At 35.7% G+C, this 22,247-nt stretch overlaps 2 protein-coding genes across 2 annotated transcripts in view; one reads left to right on the forward strand and one right to left on the reverse strand.

The window, feature by feature from the left end:
- The window catches only part of klhl18 (kelch-like family member 18), a 14,530-nt gene extending 11,261 nt beyond the window's left edge, over positions 1–3,269 (forward strand). Inside the window, exon 10 of the mRNA XM_056477657.1 lies at positions 532–3,269. Within this exon, the coding sequence (XP_056333632.1) occupies positions 532–918 (387 nt within the window). The 3' untranslated portion in view covers positions 919–3,269. The remainder of the gene's footprint in view (positions 1–531) is intronic.
- Positions 3,270–5,864: 2,595 nt separating this feature from the next.
- bfsp2 (beaded filament structural protein 2, phakinin) lies at positions 5,865–13,730 on the reverse strand. Its single transcript, XM_056467162.1, has 7 exons — positions 12,940–13,730; positions 11,495–11,577; positions 11,247–11,403; positions 11,003–11,164; positions 8,427–8,555; positions 8,115–8,350; positions 5,865–6,218 (listed from the first exon to the last, which is right to left on the reverse strand). Exons 1-7 carry the CDS (start codon positions 13,366–13,368, stop codon positions 6,098–6,100), a joined length of 1,317 nt encoding a protein of 438 aa, XP_056323137.1. The 5' UTR covers positions 13,369–13,730; the 3' UTR covers positions 5,865–6,097.
- Positions 13,731–22,247: the final 8,517 nt, after the last annotated feature.

Here is a 22,247-nt window from a genome sequence, read left to right on the forward strand (position 1 = left end):
CAAAATTAAATCATGAATAGACTTGTGCTGAAAACATTGTGCCCACCAGTCTCTTTAGTTGAGGTTAATATTAAAATAAACAAATTAATAAATGACTATAAAAATGATATGGTTGTTAGACTGTTGCAGTTTTTGTGTTGTCAGTATGCTCGTGTTTATATAGGCCTATTGTTGTGTGCGCAACGTTTTAGATATTTATAACCACCTCTGAGAAATTTGGGGGTCGCGAGTCACTGGGATTGCTATTTTTGGGGGTCGCGGGCTGAAAAGTTTGGGAACCCCTACTGTAGACAATCGAAAAGAAATATTGCTTAAGGGGGCTAAGAGTTAAAACTGCTTTTATTCTAGCCGAAATAAAAGAAGTCTTTCTCTGTAAGAAAAAATATTATAGAAAATACTGTGAAAAATTCCTTACCCTATTAAACGTCATTCGGGAAAATATTTGAATGAGGAAATAAATTCACAAGAGAGCTAATAATTTTGACTTCAACTGTACATCACAGCCTTGTGGTTTCACGTGTCTTCCACTAGATGGAGTACTACAACCAGCATACAGCATCATGGCACCCTGTTGCTCCCATGATAAACAAACGCTGTCGGCACGGCGCTGCAGCTCTGGGCAGCAACCTGTATGTAGCAGGAGGATACGACGGCTCTGCGTTTCTCAGCGGAGCAGAAGTTTACAGCTCTGTAGCGGATCAATGGAGCCACCTAGTGGCCATGAACACTCGCCGCAGTCGCATTTCTCTAGTGGCCAACTGCGGTCGACTCTATGCAGTGGGAGGTTATGATGGACAGTCCAATCTTAGCTCTTTGGAAATGTACGACCAGGAAACCAACCGCTGGACGTTTATGGCACCAATGGTTTGCCATGAAGGTGGGGTCGGGGTAGGTTGTATACCCTTACAGCCCGCCTAATGCCACAATCTCCATCTAAAAAGCCTAAATGGACATTTTGATTATTATATATTAAAGAAAAAAATACGTTTTTGTACTGAGTGATCCAACAAGCTGCATTCATGGTTCTTGGTTCACATGTTTGCATCAGAGGTACTATTCATCAGGTTTTTGTACTGAGAAAAGCCTAAAGCAGATATGCCAGTACACCTTTAATGGTGACATAGTCATGTTTGTTTGTTTTTTAAAGACGACCAAATGTAGAATTCATTCATACATACACGATTGAGAAGAACCAGGACACGCTTTTGATAAATAAACACACTTTTGCACTGTTAATAGATGTGGGCCCGGTAAAGCAGTGTTTCCCAACCCTGTTCCTGGAGGCACAACAACAGTACATATTTTGGATGTCTCCCTTATCTGACACATTACCTTCAGGTTTTGGAGTCTCTCCTAATGTTCTGCTGAGTTGATTAAGGTGTGTTTGATTAGGAAGAAGCCGAAAATGTGTGCTGTCGGTGTGCCTTTAGGAACAGGGTTGGGAAACACTGCATTAAAGGGATAGTTCACCCTAAAAAATAGAATTTGGTTGTTTATTTAGCTTCTATGGGTTCCATATATTTTAGTTTAATCCAAAAGTAGATATTTTGAAGAATGTAGGAAACCATTGACTACTATAGTATTTGTTCTCTACTATGGAAGTTACAGGCTTCTGGTTCCTTCAAAAAAAGTGTCTGAAAACACTTTTGTGTGAGTAAATAGTAAATTTAAATGGTGAACTGTCCCTTTAAAGCAGGGATCACCAAACTTAAGGTCCGGTGTCCTGCAGATTTTAGCTCCAACCTTAATCAAACACACCTGAACAAGCTAATCAAGTTACTAGGTGTACTTTAAACACCCAGGCAGGTGTGTTGAGGCAAGTTGGAGCTAAACCCTGCAGTGGACCGGACCTCCAGGAACGAGATTGATGACCCTTGCTTTAAAGCATCAAATGTTGGGGATTATCCATTTTATTCCTCTAAACTGGAAGCCAATAGAGATTTCTAGACAGGTGAAAGTTAACCACTGTTAACCCATGCCATAATTGGGAGAGTATAATCAAGTAGGTATGATTTAATAAGGCTAAAGCTGTTTTTAATTCTATTTTATCACGTACTAATCATTTTATTTGGGATATTGCTCATAATGAATGTTGCTGTTTTGCAGAACATTATGAAAACCATTGTGGGTTACCGAGCTCTTATGTGTCTGTGCAAAACATCTGCTAGATGTGCCATGAATTTCCACTTTACACGGGACTGTACTTTGATTTCATCACATTAATGACTTGAATTATTTGTTGTTGAAAGAAACAGTTTAATGTGTTGATCTTTTGGGATTACCAATCACCAGCTCTGTATACTGGATGGATGGGATGTGATGTATCCATCTAATCCGAACTCTTTTCACCTTTTCTTGTTCATTGTATTGGCATAAAAAGAATTAGCACAAATACCAAAAAGAGCGAAAGCCTTCAGGATTATTTACTATAGTATCATCACATTCCCTTATAGAAGTATGAATGTTGGAGATTTAAAGGGGTAGTTCACCTAAAAATGAAAATTTTGTCATCCTTTATGCACCCATGACTCGTTCCAAACTAGTTTGAGTTGTTTTTGTTCTGTTGAACACTAAGGAAGATATTTAGAAGAATGTTGGAAACCGGTAACCATTGACTTTCATAGCGTTTGTTTTTCCAACATAACTAAATGACGACAGAATGTTTATTATTGGGTGAACTATCCCTTTAAATGAAAGTTCGCCTATGCTTTTGTGCAAAAATGGTCCAAATTATGTTTTTAACTGTATAGACGTATGCATTTTCAACTGCTTGTAATTAAAACACACACACATCTGAAATTAGAATTACCGACTGTGAATTTTTAACACGGTTTCTACTTCTCATATTACTAATACTGCATTTCTCTGCTGATTTTATGATTTCTTTTGTATTAACTTCCAATCGTGATGCAGTATTTCTACTTTTAATTTATTATTAGCTGTAACTTGTCCTCTTTTTATAGCATTGCACATAGTTTATAAATCACTTAAATGAGAATTAAGTTTACAATTTACAGATATCTAATATATATATATGGATCACATCTCTGTATGTGTTTAAATATATTCCTCGGCTACCTCCGATTGAGTTGGGAGAGCTCAACAGGGAGAAATAGAGTCGGATGACCCTGTTGCCTTTTAAAACATTTCCATGTAACCAGAAGGAACTTCACGGCATTAACTGAGATCTTTTCTGTGTGGGACTCAAACATTCTTTTTTTCACATAATTCCTAAATGTCTTAAATAAACATTGATTTTATGGACACAATGCCTCCCTGTGCTGTAATTTTGTCTGTGACGCACAACAATTTTGGGTCACGCCCTTTGAGTGGGGTTTTAATTGAATTGACGTGTGCTTTTCGGCGTTAGTTAGAGACTGAGGGAGGACTGGAAACATGCATAGAGCTTTGCTGCTGTTGATCTTCATTGTTGTGCTGAACTTCTCAGCTGCTTTTCCAATGGAACCACTTCAGAAGGTATAAGGAGCTACTTTTAAAACTTCAAACTAGTTTTCTTTTTTAAAAGATTAACTATTATGCGTCCGGGAAAACCAGTAGTAAGTGTGAAATTGTGAATTATACGTCATTATAAGCTGAATAAATTAGCTTTTAACTAATTCGACTGACCACAAGTAGTTACTGTAGGAATGAACGGTTAGGGTTGTAAGTTCACATGCACTTGTGAAATTACTTATAGTGTGTCAGGAGACCACCATAATAAAGATACCAAACAGTCTACTAATGCCGCTAGCCGCAAACTTGCTTCTAATCAACTGAAAGTCTAAAAAGAATCATCAAAGTGATACTTTTTTATCTGTTTATGCATTAATATGTTAACATGCTATGCTAAATTTTTATTTTCTTTCAAATTTATGTGACTTTTTAGTTTTACATTGAAGTGGAACCACTTCAGAAGGTATAATGATTACTTTTTAAACATTATACATCATTATACATGAAAGCTGAATACATTAGCTTTCCACTGATGTGTAGATTGTTATTATAGTAAGATATTAGGCTGAGATATAACTATTTCAATTCTGAAATCTGAGGGTTCAAAAAAATTCTGAAATACTTAGAAATTCACCTTTACATCTGACGAAATAAAGTGATTAGCAATGCATATTACTAATCAGGAATTACATTTTGATATGTTTATGGTAGGAAATGTAGAAAGAATAATCATGGGACCTGATCTTTACTTCATATTTCAATTATTGTCAGCATAAAAGACTAAATGTATCATTTCTAGCCATACATGTGTGCAGGTAAGACTAGTTTTGTGATCCAGAGTCGCAAATGTTTGTTTATTTTCCAGACTCCTCTACTGATCCGGTCATCAGATCCACAGCCGTCAGAAAGTGTAACATTAGGAGACTTGCTGGTGAGAAGAGTGTTTATGATGTGACACAATCGCTCCTATTTGTTTAGGTGTGGAATATTGATTTGCAGATATGCTGATGTTTATAGGACGTGAGAGCCAGCAGTCTTGGATTTCGTCTGAAAAGAGCCAATTCTGCTAACACGAAGAAACCGGCCCGTTTCTGTGCTGGATGTTTCTCAGTCATCGGAGATCCAACGAGACCGGAATAATGAAATCTGCCTTATTTATATGTGCCCCTGGACCATGAAATCATTTTTCTGTAGCACAGGTATATTTTTGTCAATAATATATCTAGATTTTTTTTGTTTTATGCCAAAAATCATCATAATAGTAAATAAATATCATGTTCCATGTAGATATTTTGTAAATGTCCTACCATAAATATATCAAAACTCAAATTTTTGATTGCAGAGACATTAATATGTACGTCTTTAACCATAATTTTCTCATTATTTGGATTTTTTTAAACCCTCAGAATCCAGATTTTCAAATAGATGTCAATAAATATTTCAAACATTGTCCCATCCTGACTAAGTATGACTGGAAAGCTCGAATTTTAAAGAATACATAAATGTCAATTTCCAAAAAAGTTACATTTATGACTTATTTTGTGGTCCTGGGTCAGATATCTGAAAAAATATTTGTATTTCTGTATAATGTATAACCATTATGTGGATAAAAATGTTTATTAATGTTATTTTTGTTGGTTAAGCTTATTTTTATGGTACTGTTTAGACATTCTACTGACTACAAGTAGTTCACATATACTTGCAAAATTACTAATAGTCAGTGTGTGGAAGACCACCATAATAAAGATATTAAACAGTCTACTAATAGTCGCGAACTTGCTTATAATCAACAGAATGTCTAAAAAGAATCATCAAAGTGTTACTTTTTAATCTGTTAATGCAATATTATTTAAATATACTGTGCTAGAGTTTCATTGTCCTTTAAGTTTATGTCCTTTTACATTTATATGTGTCTTTTTACATTCATACACTTTTTTATTTTTCAAATAAATGTTCAGTGAACTTACGTAAACCTCTTAAATGAGTAGAAATGCTTTCTTGCTTTTCTTAAAAATGTATTAGGGTTACTTATTTTATAGTTGGCTGTTGGGTTTTGTTTTAACTTTACGTTTTTTTTCCCCACACATGCAGTAAATGGCTATTTGAGGATTTCCTAAACAAAGAAATGATAGTTCAGAATGATAACATGGATTTGAAGTAACGTCTAAGTGGCTGTTTCATAGACGTGTCATTATAACCACAAGGTGTCATTATTGCGTTAAGCAGCTTCAGAGTCAATTATTCACATTTCCCATGTTATCATTTATGGCTTTGGTACCCGTGGGAGTAAAACAAGACGCTGGCATATATGAAATCCCAAAGGTTATTGTTACAGAAACATCTGAAGAGTCTTTTGTATATACAATTTCCAGCTAAATATGATTTTTTTTTTCTTAAATGTATGCCTTCATTTTTATTTGTATTTCTTTTACCTGCACAGAAATCATGTAGTAAATGTAAATTACAAGTAAGGAGAAACAAATGAAACTCAAAATTCATTTTTTTCTTCGGGAGCCTCAGGAGCACTAGATCCTAACAGAGAACATCAAAACTCATTTTTAAACCTCACTGCATATATCCTACAACACACTGTCACTATTAATGCTAAACCTAAAATTCACAAAACAATCTGATCATTTTACAGTTATTCTGTGTTATAATATTCGGTTGAAAGTGTACCGTCAGTCTGTGCACAGCTCTGTTGTCCAGATGTGGAAGGTGTGGGATCAGTTGGTCCCTCGGGTACTGAAGAACCAGCAGGGAATCTACAGTGCAGAACAATATTGCTGTAACATTAAGAGTTTAACAGATTCACAGTTGATCTGTAAACTGCAACACAAGAAAGAGGCTGGTGTGCAAATATCAATTTAAATACTCATTCTTTTTCAAGAGTTCACACTTGGATGATGATTGATAATAAAGCGTATTTGGCATGCTGTCAGAATATCCTCGAGCCTGAGGCTCCCTCCCGTTTGAAGGGCGAGAGGGGAGTTTAAGCTCAGGTAGGTCTCGAGAACTGCCCTGCTTTTAAACGTGCTGAGATCTATCTGGCTAATAGTTGCTTTAAGATGCTGTTTTGGAGTAGTCAATTTACTTATGATGTATGTCTTTGGACGGTGGGAGGAAACCAGGAAACCCGGGGGAAAGCCACGCAAACACGGGGAGAACATGCAAACTCCGCACAGAAACGCCAACCAGCCCAGTGAGGGGCCGAACCGACGGCGTTCTTGCTGTGAGGCAACTGTGCTAACCACTGGGCTGCCGTGCCGCCCTATCAGAGAAGGGGAGTAGTAGGGGTCGATTCTTCAAGACGAAGATGACTAGAGTGGAAAACTCTGGTCATTTATAGTGTGTCAGTATTCATCTGATTGGTGCAATATTCGGAGCCGATACAGTACCAGCTGTGTTCAATCATAAGCACGGGATCCTCTCAAAACTAGTTTATAAATAAACTACACTTGAGGATGGTTGCCAAATACACACAAAATTATGTCAAAATGCATTGTGGCGAGTATCTTCGTAAATGTGTATTATGCAAACATAAATAATTAAGAAAGAGTATCAGGGAGAAATCAATTCATTCAATAATCAAATGAACTGAACCAATTGTATTACAAAATGATTCATTTCGAAGGGTTCAACACGAACAAGAACTACTTTCCAACAAAAAACAACATCAACATGTTGAATGTTTACTCTATTGAATGCGATTAATTAATTATTTAATATAATAAATATTAAATCTTTGTATAATATGTATTCTTTTTATCAATTGTCAAGCCTTGCTTTGGTCTGTCAGTTAAACAAGCTATAAATTGACTATTAACGATTATTATTCAAAAGATTATTTATTATTTAAATTAGGGGTGCCCAAACTCGATCCAGGAGGGCTGGTGTCCTGCAATATTGGTGTCCTAATATCAGTACATTGGATCCATACATTAACGCTTAAATGAATAGTTCAACCAAAAATAAAATTCTGTCATCATATACTCATTCTCCACTTGTTCAAAACATTAAACACAAAGGAACTACACTGAAGAATTTTGGCTCCAGCTATAGATGTTGACGACTGCTTTCCCCTCCAACATTCTTCAGAATATCTAGTTTTGCGATCAACAGAAGAAAAAAAAATTCCTAAATGAAGAAATTGTTATTTTTTGGGTGAACTGTACCTTTAAATTGCTCACAGTTGTTGATCAAGCAAAGCACCATTACTCAAGGCTTCTGACTGAGTAATACAGTGCAGACTATGCAGTTTATGTACATCTGATACAGTTTTAAACCTGAGTAATAGACAAACCTAAACTGTTCATTTAATTAAGTTAAATCTATGTTTAGTCGTGTTTATAAATGCTAATTTACATCTTATTTTATCACTGGCTGTTTACTTGTCTTCAATAATGTCTGTAGTTTATATTAAGCTAGATTCTTATTTATTTTTCCACAAATATGATCTGATCCGTAACTCAAATCATGAATCACTGTTCCCCCCATAATATACAACATCTCCTGAGAAATCTGTCTGGGATCACAGAAACTGCAGCTATAGGGTGTTTCTAAGAACTCAACACTTCTAAGGAAAGAGGAATAAGGCCGAATCATCAGATGCTTGTTATTAGTGGTTTTCCTGTCATAAGCAGACTGAAGATGAGCCTCACGTGGAGGTGTAGAATCTGCTCTCCTCTCCATCCAGGATGCCGTGATACGTTCCGATCTCCATCTCCAGCTTCATCTTATTGTTGAGCAGGGTTTCATAGTCGCGGCGCTGCTGCTCGATGTCCCCGCGGATGTCCGTGAGCTCGGCCTCCAGCTTTCCGATAACAGAGCCCAGATTCTGGAGCTCGATGTCGTGCCAGTGTTTGGCGTCATTGAGGGCGTTTTCCAGGCCTCGTTTCTGCAGTGATGACATATAGTTTAGTTTTGTTAAACAAATAATGCTGATATTTTCTTTTGAGAATGTCGTGTGCTACCAGGGCTCTGATCGATTCAGTCTCGGCCTGCAGATTCTGGATCTTGCAGCCGGCGTCATTACACTCCGTCTTCAGACACTCCAGCTCCTCTTCCTCTCGACTCAGCTTACTGTTCAAACTCTCAGCCTGCTGCACATGCACAGTTAGACCACTGTGATGTTATGACTGGAAAATGTTTGGTCATTATTGGATATGAACATCAGCAAGGGGGGTCATGTTGGTGGCAGTAATGATTGGTATCACTGTTTGATTTTAAGTTAGTTTAAAATAACAATGAGCAATATTTCATCAAAATAATTTTTAAATGTTGGTTAATTTGACTAATACATTACCCTACCCAAAGCTGTCTATGATTGTTTTTTTCGGATTTTGAAAGAAATTTTGGTTTAATGGGATTGCTCACCCTAAATCTCAGTGTGTCATCATTTACTCACTCTTTACCTGTTCCAAATCAAACCCAAAAGAGGATATTTTGAAGAATGTTGGAAATGGCTAGCCATTGACTACCATATTATTATTATTTTTCTAACTGTGGTAGTCAATAGCTGCCAGTTTCCAACATTCTTCAAAATATCTTCCTTTTCATTCAACAAAATAAAAAGTTGCCCATAAAGGTGTGAGTAAATATTAAGTCAATTTTCCTTTTTGGGTGAACTGTCCTTTTAAAGCTGATTCTATATTATATTATATTATATTATATTATATTATATTATATTATATTATATTATATTATATTATATTATATTATATTATATTATATTATATTATATTATATTATATTATATTATATTATATTAGTTAACTTGTTAACAAAGGTCCGGCAGTGGAACTACGCCTCACTTTGCCTCCTTAACCAATCACCTACTCCCTAAAAATGTATTTAAGGCAGACCAGCCCTCTAGAACTGTTCTTCTCGTTCTCTCGAATCCACCCTCCCTCCATCAATTTTTTTCTTCCCATTAACAATACTTATAACCCTCTCTTCTCTTCCCTCCTAGTTTGAATTGGGAGGGGTCGAATCACTCTACCAAAATATTACAGACACGGTACCCCCCCTCTGAGTCTTTGGGAATGATCGTAGGACACCCAATCAACCTACGTACCCATTCACTGTTTATCCTCTTACTTCCGTTCCCCTTCATCCCACTGTTCCTTTACCATCGCTTTCATCCCTAAATCCCTACAATAATGTCTAGCTCAAAGTGTGGCATGGTCTATTCATTTTCTTTTCGGCTTACTCCCTTAATTAATCAGGGGTCGCCACAGTGGAATGAACCGCCAACTTATCCAGCATATATTTTACACAGACGATGCCCTTCCAGCCGCAATCCAACACTGGAAAACACCTATACACTCTCATTCACACACATACACTATGAACAATTTAGCTTTTTCAATTCACCTATACCGGATGTTTTTGGACTGTGGAGGAAACCCAAGCAAACACATAGACATGCGAACTCCACACAGAAAACTGACCCAGCCGGGGCTCGAACCAGCGACCTTCTTGCTACCCATTGTGCTACCCACTGCGCCACCTTGACGCCCATGGCATGGTCCATGCTGGTGAAATTATATTATATTATATACACCATCCCTTCGAAACTGCCTGAAATGTTTTCGACATATTTTGAAAATCAAAATATATTCGACTGATCAATTTTCTTGTGAAAAAAGTAAAAACTGTAATTTAGTGAAATATTATTTTACATTTAATCTGTTTTCAATTTTATACATTTTAAAATGTTTTACATTTTAATATTATGAAGACATAATTTGATGAGTACAGTATTATTATTATTAGGGATGCACCGATATGGATTTTCGGGCCGATACTGATAACCGATAAGTCTTTAGATTTGAAGGCCGATAACCAATATATGTTCTGTATGCTGTTGTTCGCATGTTAGAATAAATTAGTATTTTAAAATGCTAAATTGAATGTGTCAGACATAAAATAGACTCGTCAATTAATAAAAAATAAATAAATTATAATGATTTAATATTAATCTGACCAGTTAACGGTTAATTTTCAGGTTAACAAGCAGTAACAAGCAAATTACCCAAATGTTTACACATATAATATTTTTTCCTGAGGTAATTTAAACCAAAATCCACAATGACACTTTAAACATATCTACAATGATAAGGAATATGGTTACTTATTGAAATATTAACGCACAGCAATACCACACAAAGAAAGGACAAACTTTGAAGAAATAAACAATGTAAGGTGAGCTGCGTTATAGTGCACCGGACAAGTCTGAACAAGTTATGTACAATTATGTAATCTATCAGCTTAAAGATATCAGCCTAATATTGATATCAGATAACGATAACATTAAACATAGCATTTATTAGCCGATATCAATATGGCCGCCGATATATTGTGCATCCCTAATTATTATCATCATTATTATTATATATTTTTTACTGACTACAAACTTTATAATGGCAGTGGAAAGATCTATAAATGAATATTTTTATGCATATATACATTTTACACGATATACATTTTTGCTAAAATATTTGGCCCAAGTTTTCCTAATAAATATCTTTGAGAGATGGTGGCTTACCTTGCACTCAAGGTAGGCATCAGTCTCTGCACGGTTCTTCTCCACCACTCTCTCCCAGTGAGAGCGAATGAAGGACAGAATCTGGTCCAGGCTGGTCTCAGTAGGAGCGTCCGGCTCATCAACCTCACGACCGGACATCTGCTTATAGAGCACTTTAACATCCTGGAGAAGAGCAAATGATCATCCCAATTTAACACTGAAACCCAAAGAGAATTGAATCGTGAAGCTAGTCTCGTGATCTCACCTCCATGTGACTCTGCTCCACATTTATCAGCTCAGTCTTCATGCTCTCAATCTCATTCTCCAGGTCCATCCTGGTCAGGTTTGCATCATCGATGACTTTGTACAGAGAGTTGATTTCCTCCTCCACTGCTTTACGGAAAGGCTGCTCGTTCTCATATCTACACAATCATCCAGAGGAACACTTTATAGAATACGTTTACTGAAAATCTGTTGCTTATGATGAAGGTAAGCAGTGAAACACACTCACACCTCTCTTTAAAGTCCTCTGCATTGGCCTGAATATTCTCAGTCTGGAGCATGAGTCTAGCGTTGTCCAGAATAGCTTCACTGACCTGACAGAAAGCAGGCAAAGCAGGAATATGTTCATTTGTATGCCTCAGAACTTTATATAAAAAAGTCATACATTTACTATGACTAAAATATAATAAATAGTTATATAAAATGTATAAAATGTAAGAATAAAACCTGATCTTAAAAATGTAAGATTTTTTATACTGATTAATTTTTCATTCATTCATTTATTTTCTTATCGGCTTAGTCCCTTTATTAATCAGGGGTCGCCACAGCGGAATGAACCGCCAACTTATCCAGCATATGTTTTACACAGCGGATGCCCTTCCAGCCGCAACCCGTCATTGGGAAACACACATACACTCCCATTCACACACATAATGGACGGGCAATTTAGCCTACCCAATTCACCTGTACCACATGTCTTTGGACTTGTGGGGAAAACCGCAGCACTCAGAGAAAACATGGGGAAAACATGCAAACTCCACACAGAAATGCCAAGTGACCCTGCTGAGGCTTGAACCAGTGACCTTCTTGCTGTGAGGCGATCGTGCCACCATGACAGCTCTAATTTATTTTTTTAATATATATTTTATAAAAAAAGCTATTCTGAAAATAATTAAAATAACATCTAAATCAGTAAGGAATTAAAGGTAATATTTTTCAGAGGCTTAATTATCACATTAAAAAAAGCATTCGTAAATCAGTAACATAACTGATATTAGATTTGGACAAACTTACTTTTGGACAAAAATACTTTCTCTGGATTTATGATTTATAATGTTTGAGTAAAACACTTTTTTTATTCTGTAAATTAATTATGTTTCTTCTAAATGTAAGATAAACATGGCATGAAATGAGAAAAAGGTGTTTCAGATGTTGTTATTCTGGTCAATTGTAATTTTCAGGAAAAACTCCTCTAAATGACAGTATTTTTATTTGAAATTTGGTAAAATTATAAGACCTTTACAGAATAAAATTAACATCTTACCCTGATAAATACAGATTATACTGATTTATGTTAATTATACACGTTTTTATATTGTTCTCATTTTTATCATTTTAAATATAACAATATCTCAGAAGGTTTCTCAGAAAAGCATTCATTTTTATAATTTTCTGATTTCTATTTTATTTCAGATTAAATAAAAGATATAAATTAAAATCTTGCTAATGGGGACAGACATGTAAACTTGGTTTAAGATATTTCTAAAAGTAAACTGAATTTATTAAAAGAAAAAAGTGGAACTTTAATAAAAAGTGGTACTTTAATTTCCATCAAATGTTACAATATTTCCACTGGAGAAAAAAAACCCTCTAAACTACACCATTTCAGAAATGATTTCTGCTAAATAGCCTCTAAAATTCATCATTAAATCCATCCCAGTCTAACATCCTCCTACCTGTATATAAACATCCTCCCAGTCTTGTTTCAGGCCGGTCCATGTCCCGGCACTGACGGCTTTACGATCCAAGCAGTGCCTGATCTGTTCCTCTAGCTGCTTGTTGAGCTGCTCCAGAGCATGGACTTTATCTCTGTACTCCAGCAGGCATGTGTTCAGGCTGTCCACACCGAACGGATGGCCTTGCTCTCCGGGCTGAGCCACCACAGGAGCGCTCGAGCTTCTGAGACCCTGCAGAAACACGCTGCTGATGCCCAGAGCCCTGCGGGACACTCGTGTGCCCAGGCTACTGCTTCCACCGGTGGGAGCATTGCCTACGAAAACTCCCCGAGGCGCAGAGGTGGCAGCCGCGCTCATGCGTCCCACGCTGCCAGGGCGCTCCGCTGCACCCTGGCCCAGGAAGGAGGATCGGCGTCTTGGAAGAGGCATTCCTGTCCTGATGTTTTTGAAGTGACAGGCCACAATTAGTCCATAGACATGACCACAACGCAAGTGAATGTCCACTGAGCTCCTCTCAGCTAAACGGCAACAGCGGGCAGCGAAGCCTCTTTATGGGGGCCTGGCCTTCTGGAAAGCAGCTTCTTTGTTTTGGTACTATTGTGAAAGTGATGCTGGTGATGCTCTTTGTTCATCACAGCTAGGCTGTTTTCGGCTGCCTCAGCATAGTAGTCTTCTCAGGAAAGCTCTATAGACCAATCCAGGACCCCCTCTCAGTATGTTTGACAATAACTTTTGGTGGGGAGGCTGAACTATCATCATAATGACTCAACAGAGCATTTGTCTGCATGCGGTTGGGCTCATATGTGTGTTTATTAGAGATATGCTGAATGTTGTGTAAGCTCACATTATTTTGGCCAAAAAAAAAACTGTTTAAAAATGTTAAGTGTATTTTTTTCTGTTGAACACAAAGATGACACTATGAAGAATGTTTGCAGCTACTGACGTCCATAGTAAGGAAAACACATGAGATACTGGTTTCTAGCTTTCTTTAAAATATCTGCTTTTGCCTTCAACAGAATGAAGAAAGTCACACAAGTTTGGAACAAAGTGAAGGGCGAGTAAATGAGAGCTTTTTTTATTTTTTGGGTGAACTATTTCTTTAACAAGGAGCAGTTTAAGTTGGAAATATTATAGAAAAAAGAGTAACTTAGTAATCTTTACCACATTTTCCTGTTCGTAGGTAGTAGATTTGTGTGTATTTCATGAAAACAGGAAGTCAGGACAACTTTTTCCCATGAGAAAGTGGGTTTTCATTTATTTGTTAGGTTTAATTTATTGTAAAATATGCATTTTGTGGTAAGGCTATGAACAAATAGTGACTGAGCCACTGCATAAAACTACAAGGAAATATCTGATCTACATGTTATTTTCACACTTGATCCTTCATTTAAACTTGCCCCATTCAGCCCTTTTGCTTTTTTAAAATACAATTTAATTAAATGTTGTCAATTTGACATGCTGTAGAGTACTCTTCAGTGTATATACATATATACCTTCAATCTTCAATGCTAATTTCACCCTCACACTCCATCATAACATTCCAACTCATGAGACAACTTTTCACATCGATGAGAAATCTTGTCACGATTTAATCTCGCAAAATTTCATCATACGAGACTTCACGAGATTAAATCACGACAAGATTTCTTATGTATGTGTGTGTGTATATATATATATATATATATACACACATATATACACATACATATATATACATATATATTGTCACCTTAGAATTATAAATCTCATCATACGAGATTTTGCAAGATTAAATCGCGACAAGATTTCTCATGTGTGTGTGTGTATATAAGGTTCTATCTGACATTTTTGTCAAAATTTAGTTATTCCCATATTCTTATTCAATGATAACTTATTTACAATATGTGATGTTTTTTATAAGTTGTTTACATATAAAGACTTTTTATTTGAAAAACAAAAACGGTTTCTCTACAAAGTTAAACTGTAGCTTGGCTCTATAAGGTTCTTTCTGTTAGCCAATCAGCATTTTTTAAAGCAAGCACGAGGACCAATCAGGATCAGCTTTCTTTGTCATTTCGCCAGACTGCTCCATTGACAGCGGGAAAGACAAAATAATGCACCACATGAAATTGAGAAGAAACCTGAAACTGAAAAGATGTGCGTAAATGTGATGATTTAGAAGCATTTTTTGACATTGAGATGAAATATTATATTTACATTGTTGAAAAAGAACCAGTTATTAAAGAAATGTAATATATTAAATGTGAAATATTTTTATTTGTGTATATATAGTCAGTGAAACATTTTTCAGTGTTTATTAAACTCATTTGCTCATTGTCTGTTTTCTTTTAAAGTCTTTAAATTTGATATTAAGCCTTGAAGGACAAATACTTAATTGAATTCATAGGGCAAATAATCAAATAAATTTAATTCAATAATTCATATAAAGCATAAACTTTAATAAACATATAAACATATTAACATATAAATTTGATAAAATTAACATCTGCACTGGACAAAATACTTGGAACTTAGTAATAAAAATACTTAATACTTAGTCTTGTATGATTAATTGAACAAGAAAAAAAATTCATCCTAAAACATTAAATAAATGTTATAGAAAGCAAAACTAACTTTTTCAAGCATCAACATAATGTTACAACACCAAATTATATATATTTTTTTATTGTATTTCTTGAAAAGTAATGATTAAATGAGTGATCTGCCAGATAGAACCTTATGACTCCAAGCAGAAAATGACTTTTCAGAATTAGAAGATTCTATCTGCATTTACCGTGGTTTATTTACTTGAATTTGCAAATTTAAGAGAATTTTAATAATTTGATAATATAAATTTGATAATTACATTTAGAGTATATTTAGGGTCTCTGTCATGTTAATGTATGAAAGAGAACTATAACACATACTGTTGGCTATATGGAATGCAAAAACTTTGAAGCTCAATATCTCAAAATCATCGAGAGCGCAGATAGAACCTTATAATTACAAGGTGACGAAGTCAGTATTATCTGAATTATTAGCCCCCTGTTTATTTTTTTTTACCCCATTTCTGTATAACGGAGAGATTTTTTCAACACATTTCTAAACATAATAGTTTTAATAACTCATTACTAATAACTGATTTATTTTATCTTTGCCATGATGACAGTAAATAATATTTGACTAGAGATTTTCCAAGACACTTCTATACAGCTTAAAGTGACATTTAAAGGCTTAACTAGGTTAATTAGGTTAACTAGGCAGGTTAGGGTAATTAGGCAAGTTATTTTATAATGATGGTATGTTCTGAAAACGACCGAAAACAAATATAGCTTAAAGGGGCTAATAGTTTTGCCCTTAAAATGGTTTTTAACATTTTTTAAATTGCTTTTATTCTAGCCGAACTAAAACAAAAAAGACTTTCTCCAGAAGAAAAAATATTATCAGACATTATCAAAGCATTTTTTTTTTGCTTTGTTAAACATCATTTGGCAAATATAAAAAAATAATAATAAATTCAAAGGGGGGCTTATAATTCTGACTTCAACTCCAGACGGTAGAGTTTATGGCTAAATATAGTGTTTGCATGTCCTTTAAGGCATAAACACACGCACTCATACACTACGGACAAGTTTTTTCTTGTCTTTGGGGGAAACAGGAGCACCCGGAGGAACACTGGGAGAACATGCAGACTCCACACAGAAATGTATATTATAGCCCAGAATTATTTATACATTTCGGGCTTGACTGTATATATATGCCTTATAAGGGCCATCCACCATATGGGAAACATTAAAACCAGTCAATTTGCTTTAGACTATGTGTTGACACTGCAAGTTGCATATGCAACCATAGTTCTCTCTGCAATAGATATACAAAAATACAGTACAGGAGCCCTGGGATTATTCACAGTTTTATCACATTCTGTTTTGTCATTGCATTAATCATGGGCTTTTTTCAATGTCTGTCTGCAGATACCATCTTGAGACCAATAGGTGAGGTCAACTGACTGTGTTACATGAGTCTCTGAGTGAATAGTTTAACTGATCTATTCAAAACACTGATTCATTCAGGAATGTACTTTACTGCATCATCTACTTCCAGAATATACAGCAATCTAAAATAGTATATGTATGTTTTTAAATAAAGCAGCAAAATACCATACAAATACAAATGACTTACTGCTACTGATGCGGAAATTCCAATTTCACGACATTTCCATTTCACGAGGCCACCACTGTGTTAAGAAAAAGTTCAGCTTCATAAAGCCAGATAGATTGATTTTGACTAGTGTGGGAAAAATTCTGGACATGAGGATGTTTTTCTACTGCTTTAGACTATTACCGGTACTCGCCCTCCAAAATGTTCATTGGCTTCATCCCAGATAAGTCAATTGAAATATATGTCAAGTAGGCCTAATAGTAAATAAATTCAGCTATGTCTAATCTAAAATAACACTGCATATAATCTTCAATGAATAAATTAAATATATATTTATCCTTAATAACATTACAAAGGTTTTTAGACCTAAGAGCAGCCAGTGATTCCCAGTTGGCCTTTTTGTTGTTTGGTTTACAGATGTATTAGGCTGCTGTCACTTTAAACCAGAATTCACAGATTTAATCTGAGCCGCACGCAACTGTTATTTCCTTTCTACATTATTGACTATGCTTCTGAAGATACCTGACAAGCTCGGTCTTCCTGACAAAACCAGCCTTACGTTGCACTGATATTTTTTTGCCAATAGCCAGAATTATTCATTTAACCTTTTCATGACAAAAATCTATTATTATGTAAATATTATGTTGCATGAAGAGATTTTAGTAAATTTTCTACTATCAAAACTATAAAAAGTTTTTGATTAGTATATGCATTGCTATACATTTCAATCAGACAAATTTAAAGGTGATTTTCTTCGTATTAAACCTTTTGAACTCTCAGATTCTAGATTTTGAAGTAGCAGTAATGCAGCCAAATATTGTCCAATCCTAACAGACTATCCATCAATGGAACCCTTAAGATTGCATGTTTTTCTGGTCACTTTGTCTTTTCAAGAGATTTGAAAGATTACTCAAATTTATTTTTGTATGCTGTGAACCAGCTTTTATGCATGAGCTTCTAATGTTAACAGAGAATTCAAATAAGGACCTGAGTTGTGCCTGGTTTAAAGCTATTTGAATATTTAAACTGCCAAAAACACATGTACAACTGTTAAATTCTCATGGCGGCACGTCTCTGGTCTGAAACTGTCTGTGGGCACATTGTTAGTGTCTGCTTTTGCTCCACAATGTTGTTTTCACTGCATAAGAAACCGACGCATGGCATGAAGGTGTGAGAACATTTGTGTGAGTCTCACAATGAATGTGTTAGAGTTAGCGGCCATGTATACTTAAATAAAAAAATTACTGTATTTGTGAAGAGCCTAAAACTGTATATGTGTGAAGAGGCTAAAGTGTTGTCATTTTTTACCCTACTGTATATAGGCAATTACTAGTGGTGATGTTTTATCTCTACATTTTGCAATATTAAAGTGTTAGTTCACACAAAAATTAAACATATGTTATTAATTACTCACCCTCATGTCATTCCAAACCCCTGGAACCTTCATTTGTCTACTGAACACAAATGAAGATTTTAGGTGAAATCTGACAGCTCCCTCATCCTTCATAGACAGCAAGGTTCCTGACTCATTCAGAAAGTCCAGAATAATACAAAAATATCTTCAAAAGAGACCATGCTTTTAGTTGTTCAATCAGAATATTATTAAGCATTTAAAAAGAAAACTTTTGTGCACACATTAAGAAAAAATTGTTAAAGTCGCATATACATCAGCACACGGTGGTTATGAATGCACCCTATACTGACATTGAAGAGAAGAAACTGTTGAATAAACTTCAACTTATTTTTGTTTTATGTGTGCACCAAAGGACTCTTGCAGCTTCACAATATTCTGATTGAACCACTATTAAGGAAATGGTCTATTTTGAGAAAGTGTTTTTGGTAATTTTCTGGAAAATCACCAAAAAAAAAAAAAGTCGGGACCATTGCTGTCTATGTAGGATGAGGGACACTTCAATTTCATTTTAAATACACTCACCGGCCACTTTATTAGGTACGCCTGTCCCATTGCTCATTATCGCAAATTTCTAATCAGCCCATCACATGGCATGTAGACATGGTCAAAACGATCTCCTGCAGTTCAAACTGAGCATCAGAATGAGGAAGAAAGGTGATTTAAGTGACTTTGAAAGTGGCATAGTTGTTGGTGCCTGATGAGCTGGTCTGAGTATTTCAGAAACTGCGGATCTACTGGGATTTTCAAGCACAACCATCTCTAGGGTTTACAGAGAATGGTCCAAAAAATAGAGAAAATATCCAGTGAGCGGCAGTTTTGTGAGCGCAAATGCCTTGTTGATGCCAGAGGTCACAGGAGAATGGCCAGACTGGTTCCAGCTTATAGAAAGGCAACAGTAACTCAAATAACTACTTGTTACAACTGAGGTATGCAAAAGAGCATCTCTGAATGCACAACACATCTAACGTTAAGGTGGATCGCAACAGCAGCAGAAGCCAACACCGGGTACCACTCCTGTCAGCTAAGAACAGGAAACTGAGGCTACAATTCACACAGGCTTACCAAAATTGGACAATAGAAGATTGGAAAAAATGTTGCCTGGTCTGATGAGTCTTGATTTCTGCTGTAACATTCGGATGGTAGAGTCAGAATTTGGCATCAACAACATGAAAGCATGAATCCATCCTGCCTTCATTTCAATCCATCAATGATTCAGGTTGGTGGTTGGTGGTGTAATGGTGTGGGTGATATTTTTTTTGGCACACTTTTGACCCATTAGTACCAATTGAGCATTGTGTCAACGTCACAGCCTACCTGAGTATTGTTGCTAATCATGTCCATCACTTTATGACCACAGTGTATCCATCTTCTGATTGCTGCTTACAGCAGGATATGCATTATCCTGCTGTAAGCAGCCATGAGAAGATGGATACACTGTGGTCATAAAGTGATGTCATGAAGTGTGTATCACATCAGACTGGTTTCTTAAAATTGACAATGAGTTCACTGTACTCAAATGGCCTCCATAGTCACCAGATCCTAACAGTCAAAGTCTCAATCCAATAGAGCCCTTTTGGGATGGGGTGGAATGGGAGATTTGCATCATGGATGTGCAGCCGACAAATCTGCAGCAACTGTGTGATGCTATCATATCAATATGGACCAAAATCTCTGAAGAATATTTCCAGTATTTTGTTGAATCTATGCCACAAAGGATTAAGGCAAAAGGGTCCAACCGGGTACTAGAAGGTGTACCTAATAAAGTGGCCGGTGAGTGAATATTCATTTGTGTTCTGAAGAGGAATGAATGTATCAGGGGATTGGAACAACATGAGTAATTAATAACAGAATTTTTTTTTGTGGTGAACTAAGCCTTTAACTTCTTTATAGAGCTGTCATATTATATTTATATTAAACATGACAAAACCAGGGTGATTTAATATGCAAAATGCTCCTAGCGGCAGCTATGAGATGGAATTATAAATTTTTGTGCAATTATGAAGGTGTTATAATTTGACAGTCCTTATCCTGTTTATCTGTTGATCTCAGCAGAAACTGGTGCTGTGGGGCCTAGAGAAATCTGGCTGATTCATTACAGCCTGTCAGTGAATCCTGAAGAGCCTAGGGCCGAGATCAGACCTACAGCTGCAACATTACACAAGAGACACTGTATTTCTATCTTTCGGACTGCTTTTATCTGCGTTTGAAAGCCATTTTAAGCTACAGTATGTAAATTTAGGTGCTTTCAGGACCTACTGTCTGAAACTGAAAACAAATGAAAAAAATGAAACAGAACTTTTAGTACGTAACCAAGAATCAATTTTGGTTTCGTATTTGATCTCAGAGCAGAAAACCTTTGAATATCTTGCTCAAAGGGGGGCTTTTGTATCAGTAGAGTACACCGCATAAATTTTGATGTACTTTTTGTCACTTGTTTGCCACCAGAATTCTTCTGGTTATTTTTGCATTATAAATCAATGCACTGCTATATATGTAAATAAAAGTGGACAAACCTAACCTATCAGTCAAGCATCGAAACAACCAAAATATAAAATTATAGTAATAAAACCTCTTCCTGCTTTCAATAAACCAAGGAGAAGTGCAAAGTGCACGTCAGAATGTTTTGGCATTCAAAATACAGTCATATTTTTTTCCACTGAACCAAAAACAATTCCTCTTCGGAGGGTTTTCCCTTCCTTTTCTGAAATAATTTATTGCTAAGGGGATTTCATAAATAATGTTGATATTCTTTTTGCCTTTAAAACATATTAAAATGTTGTGTAATGACATACATTTACATCATAGCATATCTTACCATGGAATATATGCAAACATTGAGTTCATAAGTGAAATGGAGGAGTACAAAAATAAAAAAAGTTGATATTTATGACTGATACTTAAATCTAGGCATCCTTTTTAAAAGTTGTCAATATTTCATTATCAATTATTTAAAAAATATTCTAGATTTCATTGTTGAGTGTAATTATGCCATTGGCTCATCTTGAGTTTGTGAAATGACTTATGATATGCTTCAGCTGCCATTAGAACAGGCACAAACCAGTCATAGGTAGAGTCTGCCCTTGAGTCTTTCAAGACCAAGCAGATATCTGTCAGATTCCAGCTTTAATTAATATGATACCAAACACTGACCGTTATGCAAGAGTTCAGTGATGATAGACTTGCATAAAGGTGGAGCTGAAGACAGGTTCTGCTGAAGATTATATTGGGCCCATATTATTATTTAGCTTCAGGTTATGATTTCATCCCGCTAAAAGATTTCAAAGTTCAGGATAATTTGAGCTGATTTCAGAGCACATTGTTTCCATTTGTCTCAAGTTTCCTTTAGAATAACTAATCTAGCTTTTTTAAAAGAATCTCAAACGATGAGTTCAAGATGGCTTTGCATACCTCTTATATCATAACTATATCATCTGGCTCTAAAAAGGAATATTGACCATTCCAAAGTGCCCATGTAATCTGATTAAATCAAATAAAATATACATGCAAACAACATGTATATCACTAATGCACATTTAGATTTAGTCATTTAGCAGATGCCTATGTCCAAAGCGACTTACAATTGAGTAGGCATTCAGCGATTTAACAAAAAAGGCAATACAAACATTAGTGTTAATTATACAAAGGAATTTGTTTGTGTTCAGAGAATTTTAGTGCTTGAATGAGGAGGAAGAAAAGAGTTGCTCCCTTAATGCTTTCTATAAGAATAAATAAAAGAGTGCTGTGTGCTCTTAAA

This window comes from Danio aesculapii, chromosome 2 (assembly GCF_903798145.1).
Source record: "Danio aesculapii chromosome 2, fDanAes4.1, whole genome shotgun sequence".
NCBI classification, from domain to species: domain Eukaryota; kingdom Metazoa; phylum Chordata; class Actinopteri; order Cypriniformes; family Danionidae; genus Danio; species Danio aesculapii.

What these genes read in the sequence shown, in the direction of transcription:
- bfsp2 (XM_056467162.1), bottom strand. Translation starts at nt 13,368, where the DNA reads ATGCCTCTTCCAAGACGCCGATCCTCCTTCCTGGGCCAGGGTGCAGCG. An exon ending in GCAGAGGACTTTAAAGAGAG is followed by an intron (nt 11,404 to 11,494) that starts GTGTGAGTGTGT and finishes ATGATTGTGTAG; the next exon opens with ATATGAGAACGAGCAGCCTT. An exon ending in CTGAATCGATCAGAGCCCTG is followed by an intron (nt 8,351 to 8,426) that starts GTAGCACACGAC and finishes TCATCACTGCAG; the next exon opens with AAACGAGGCCTGGAAAACGC.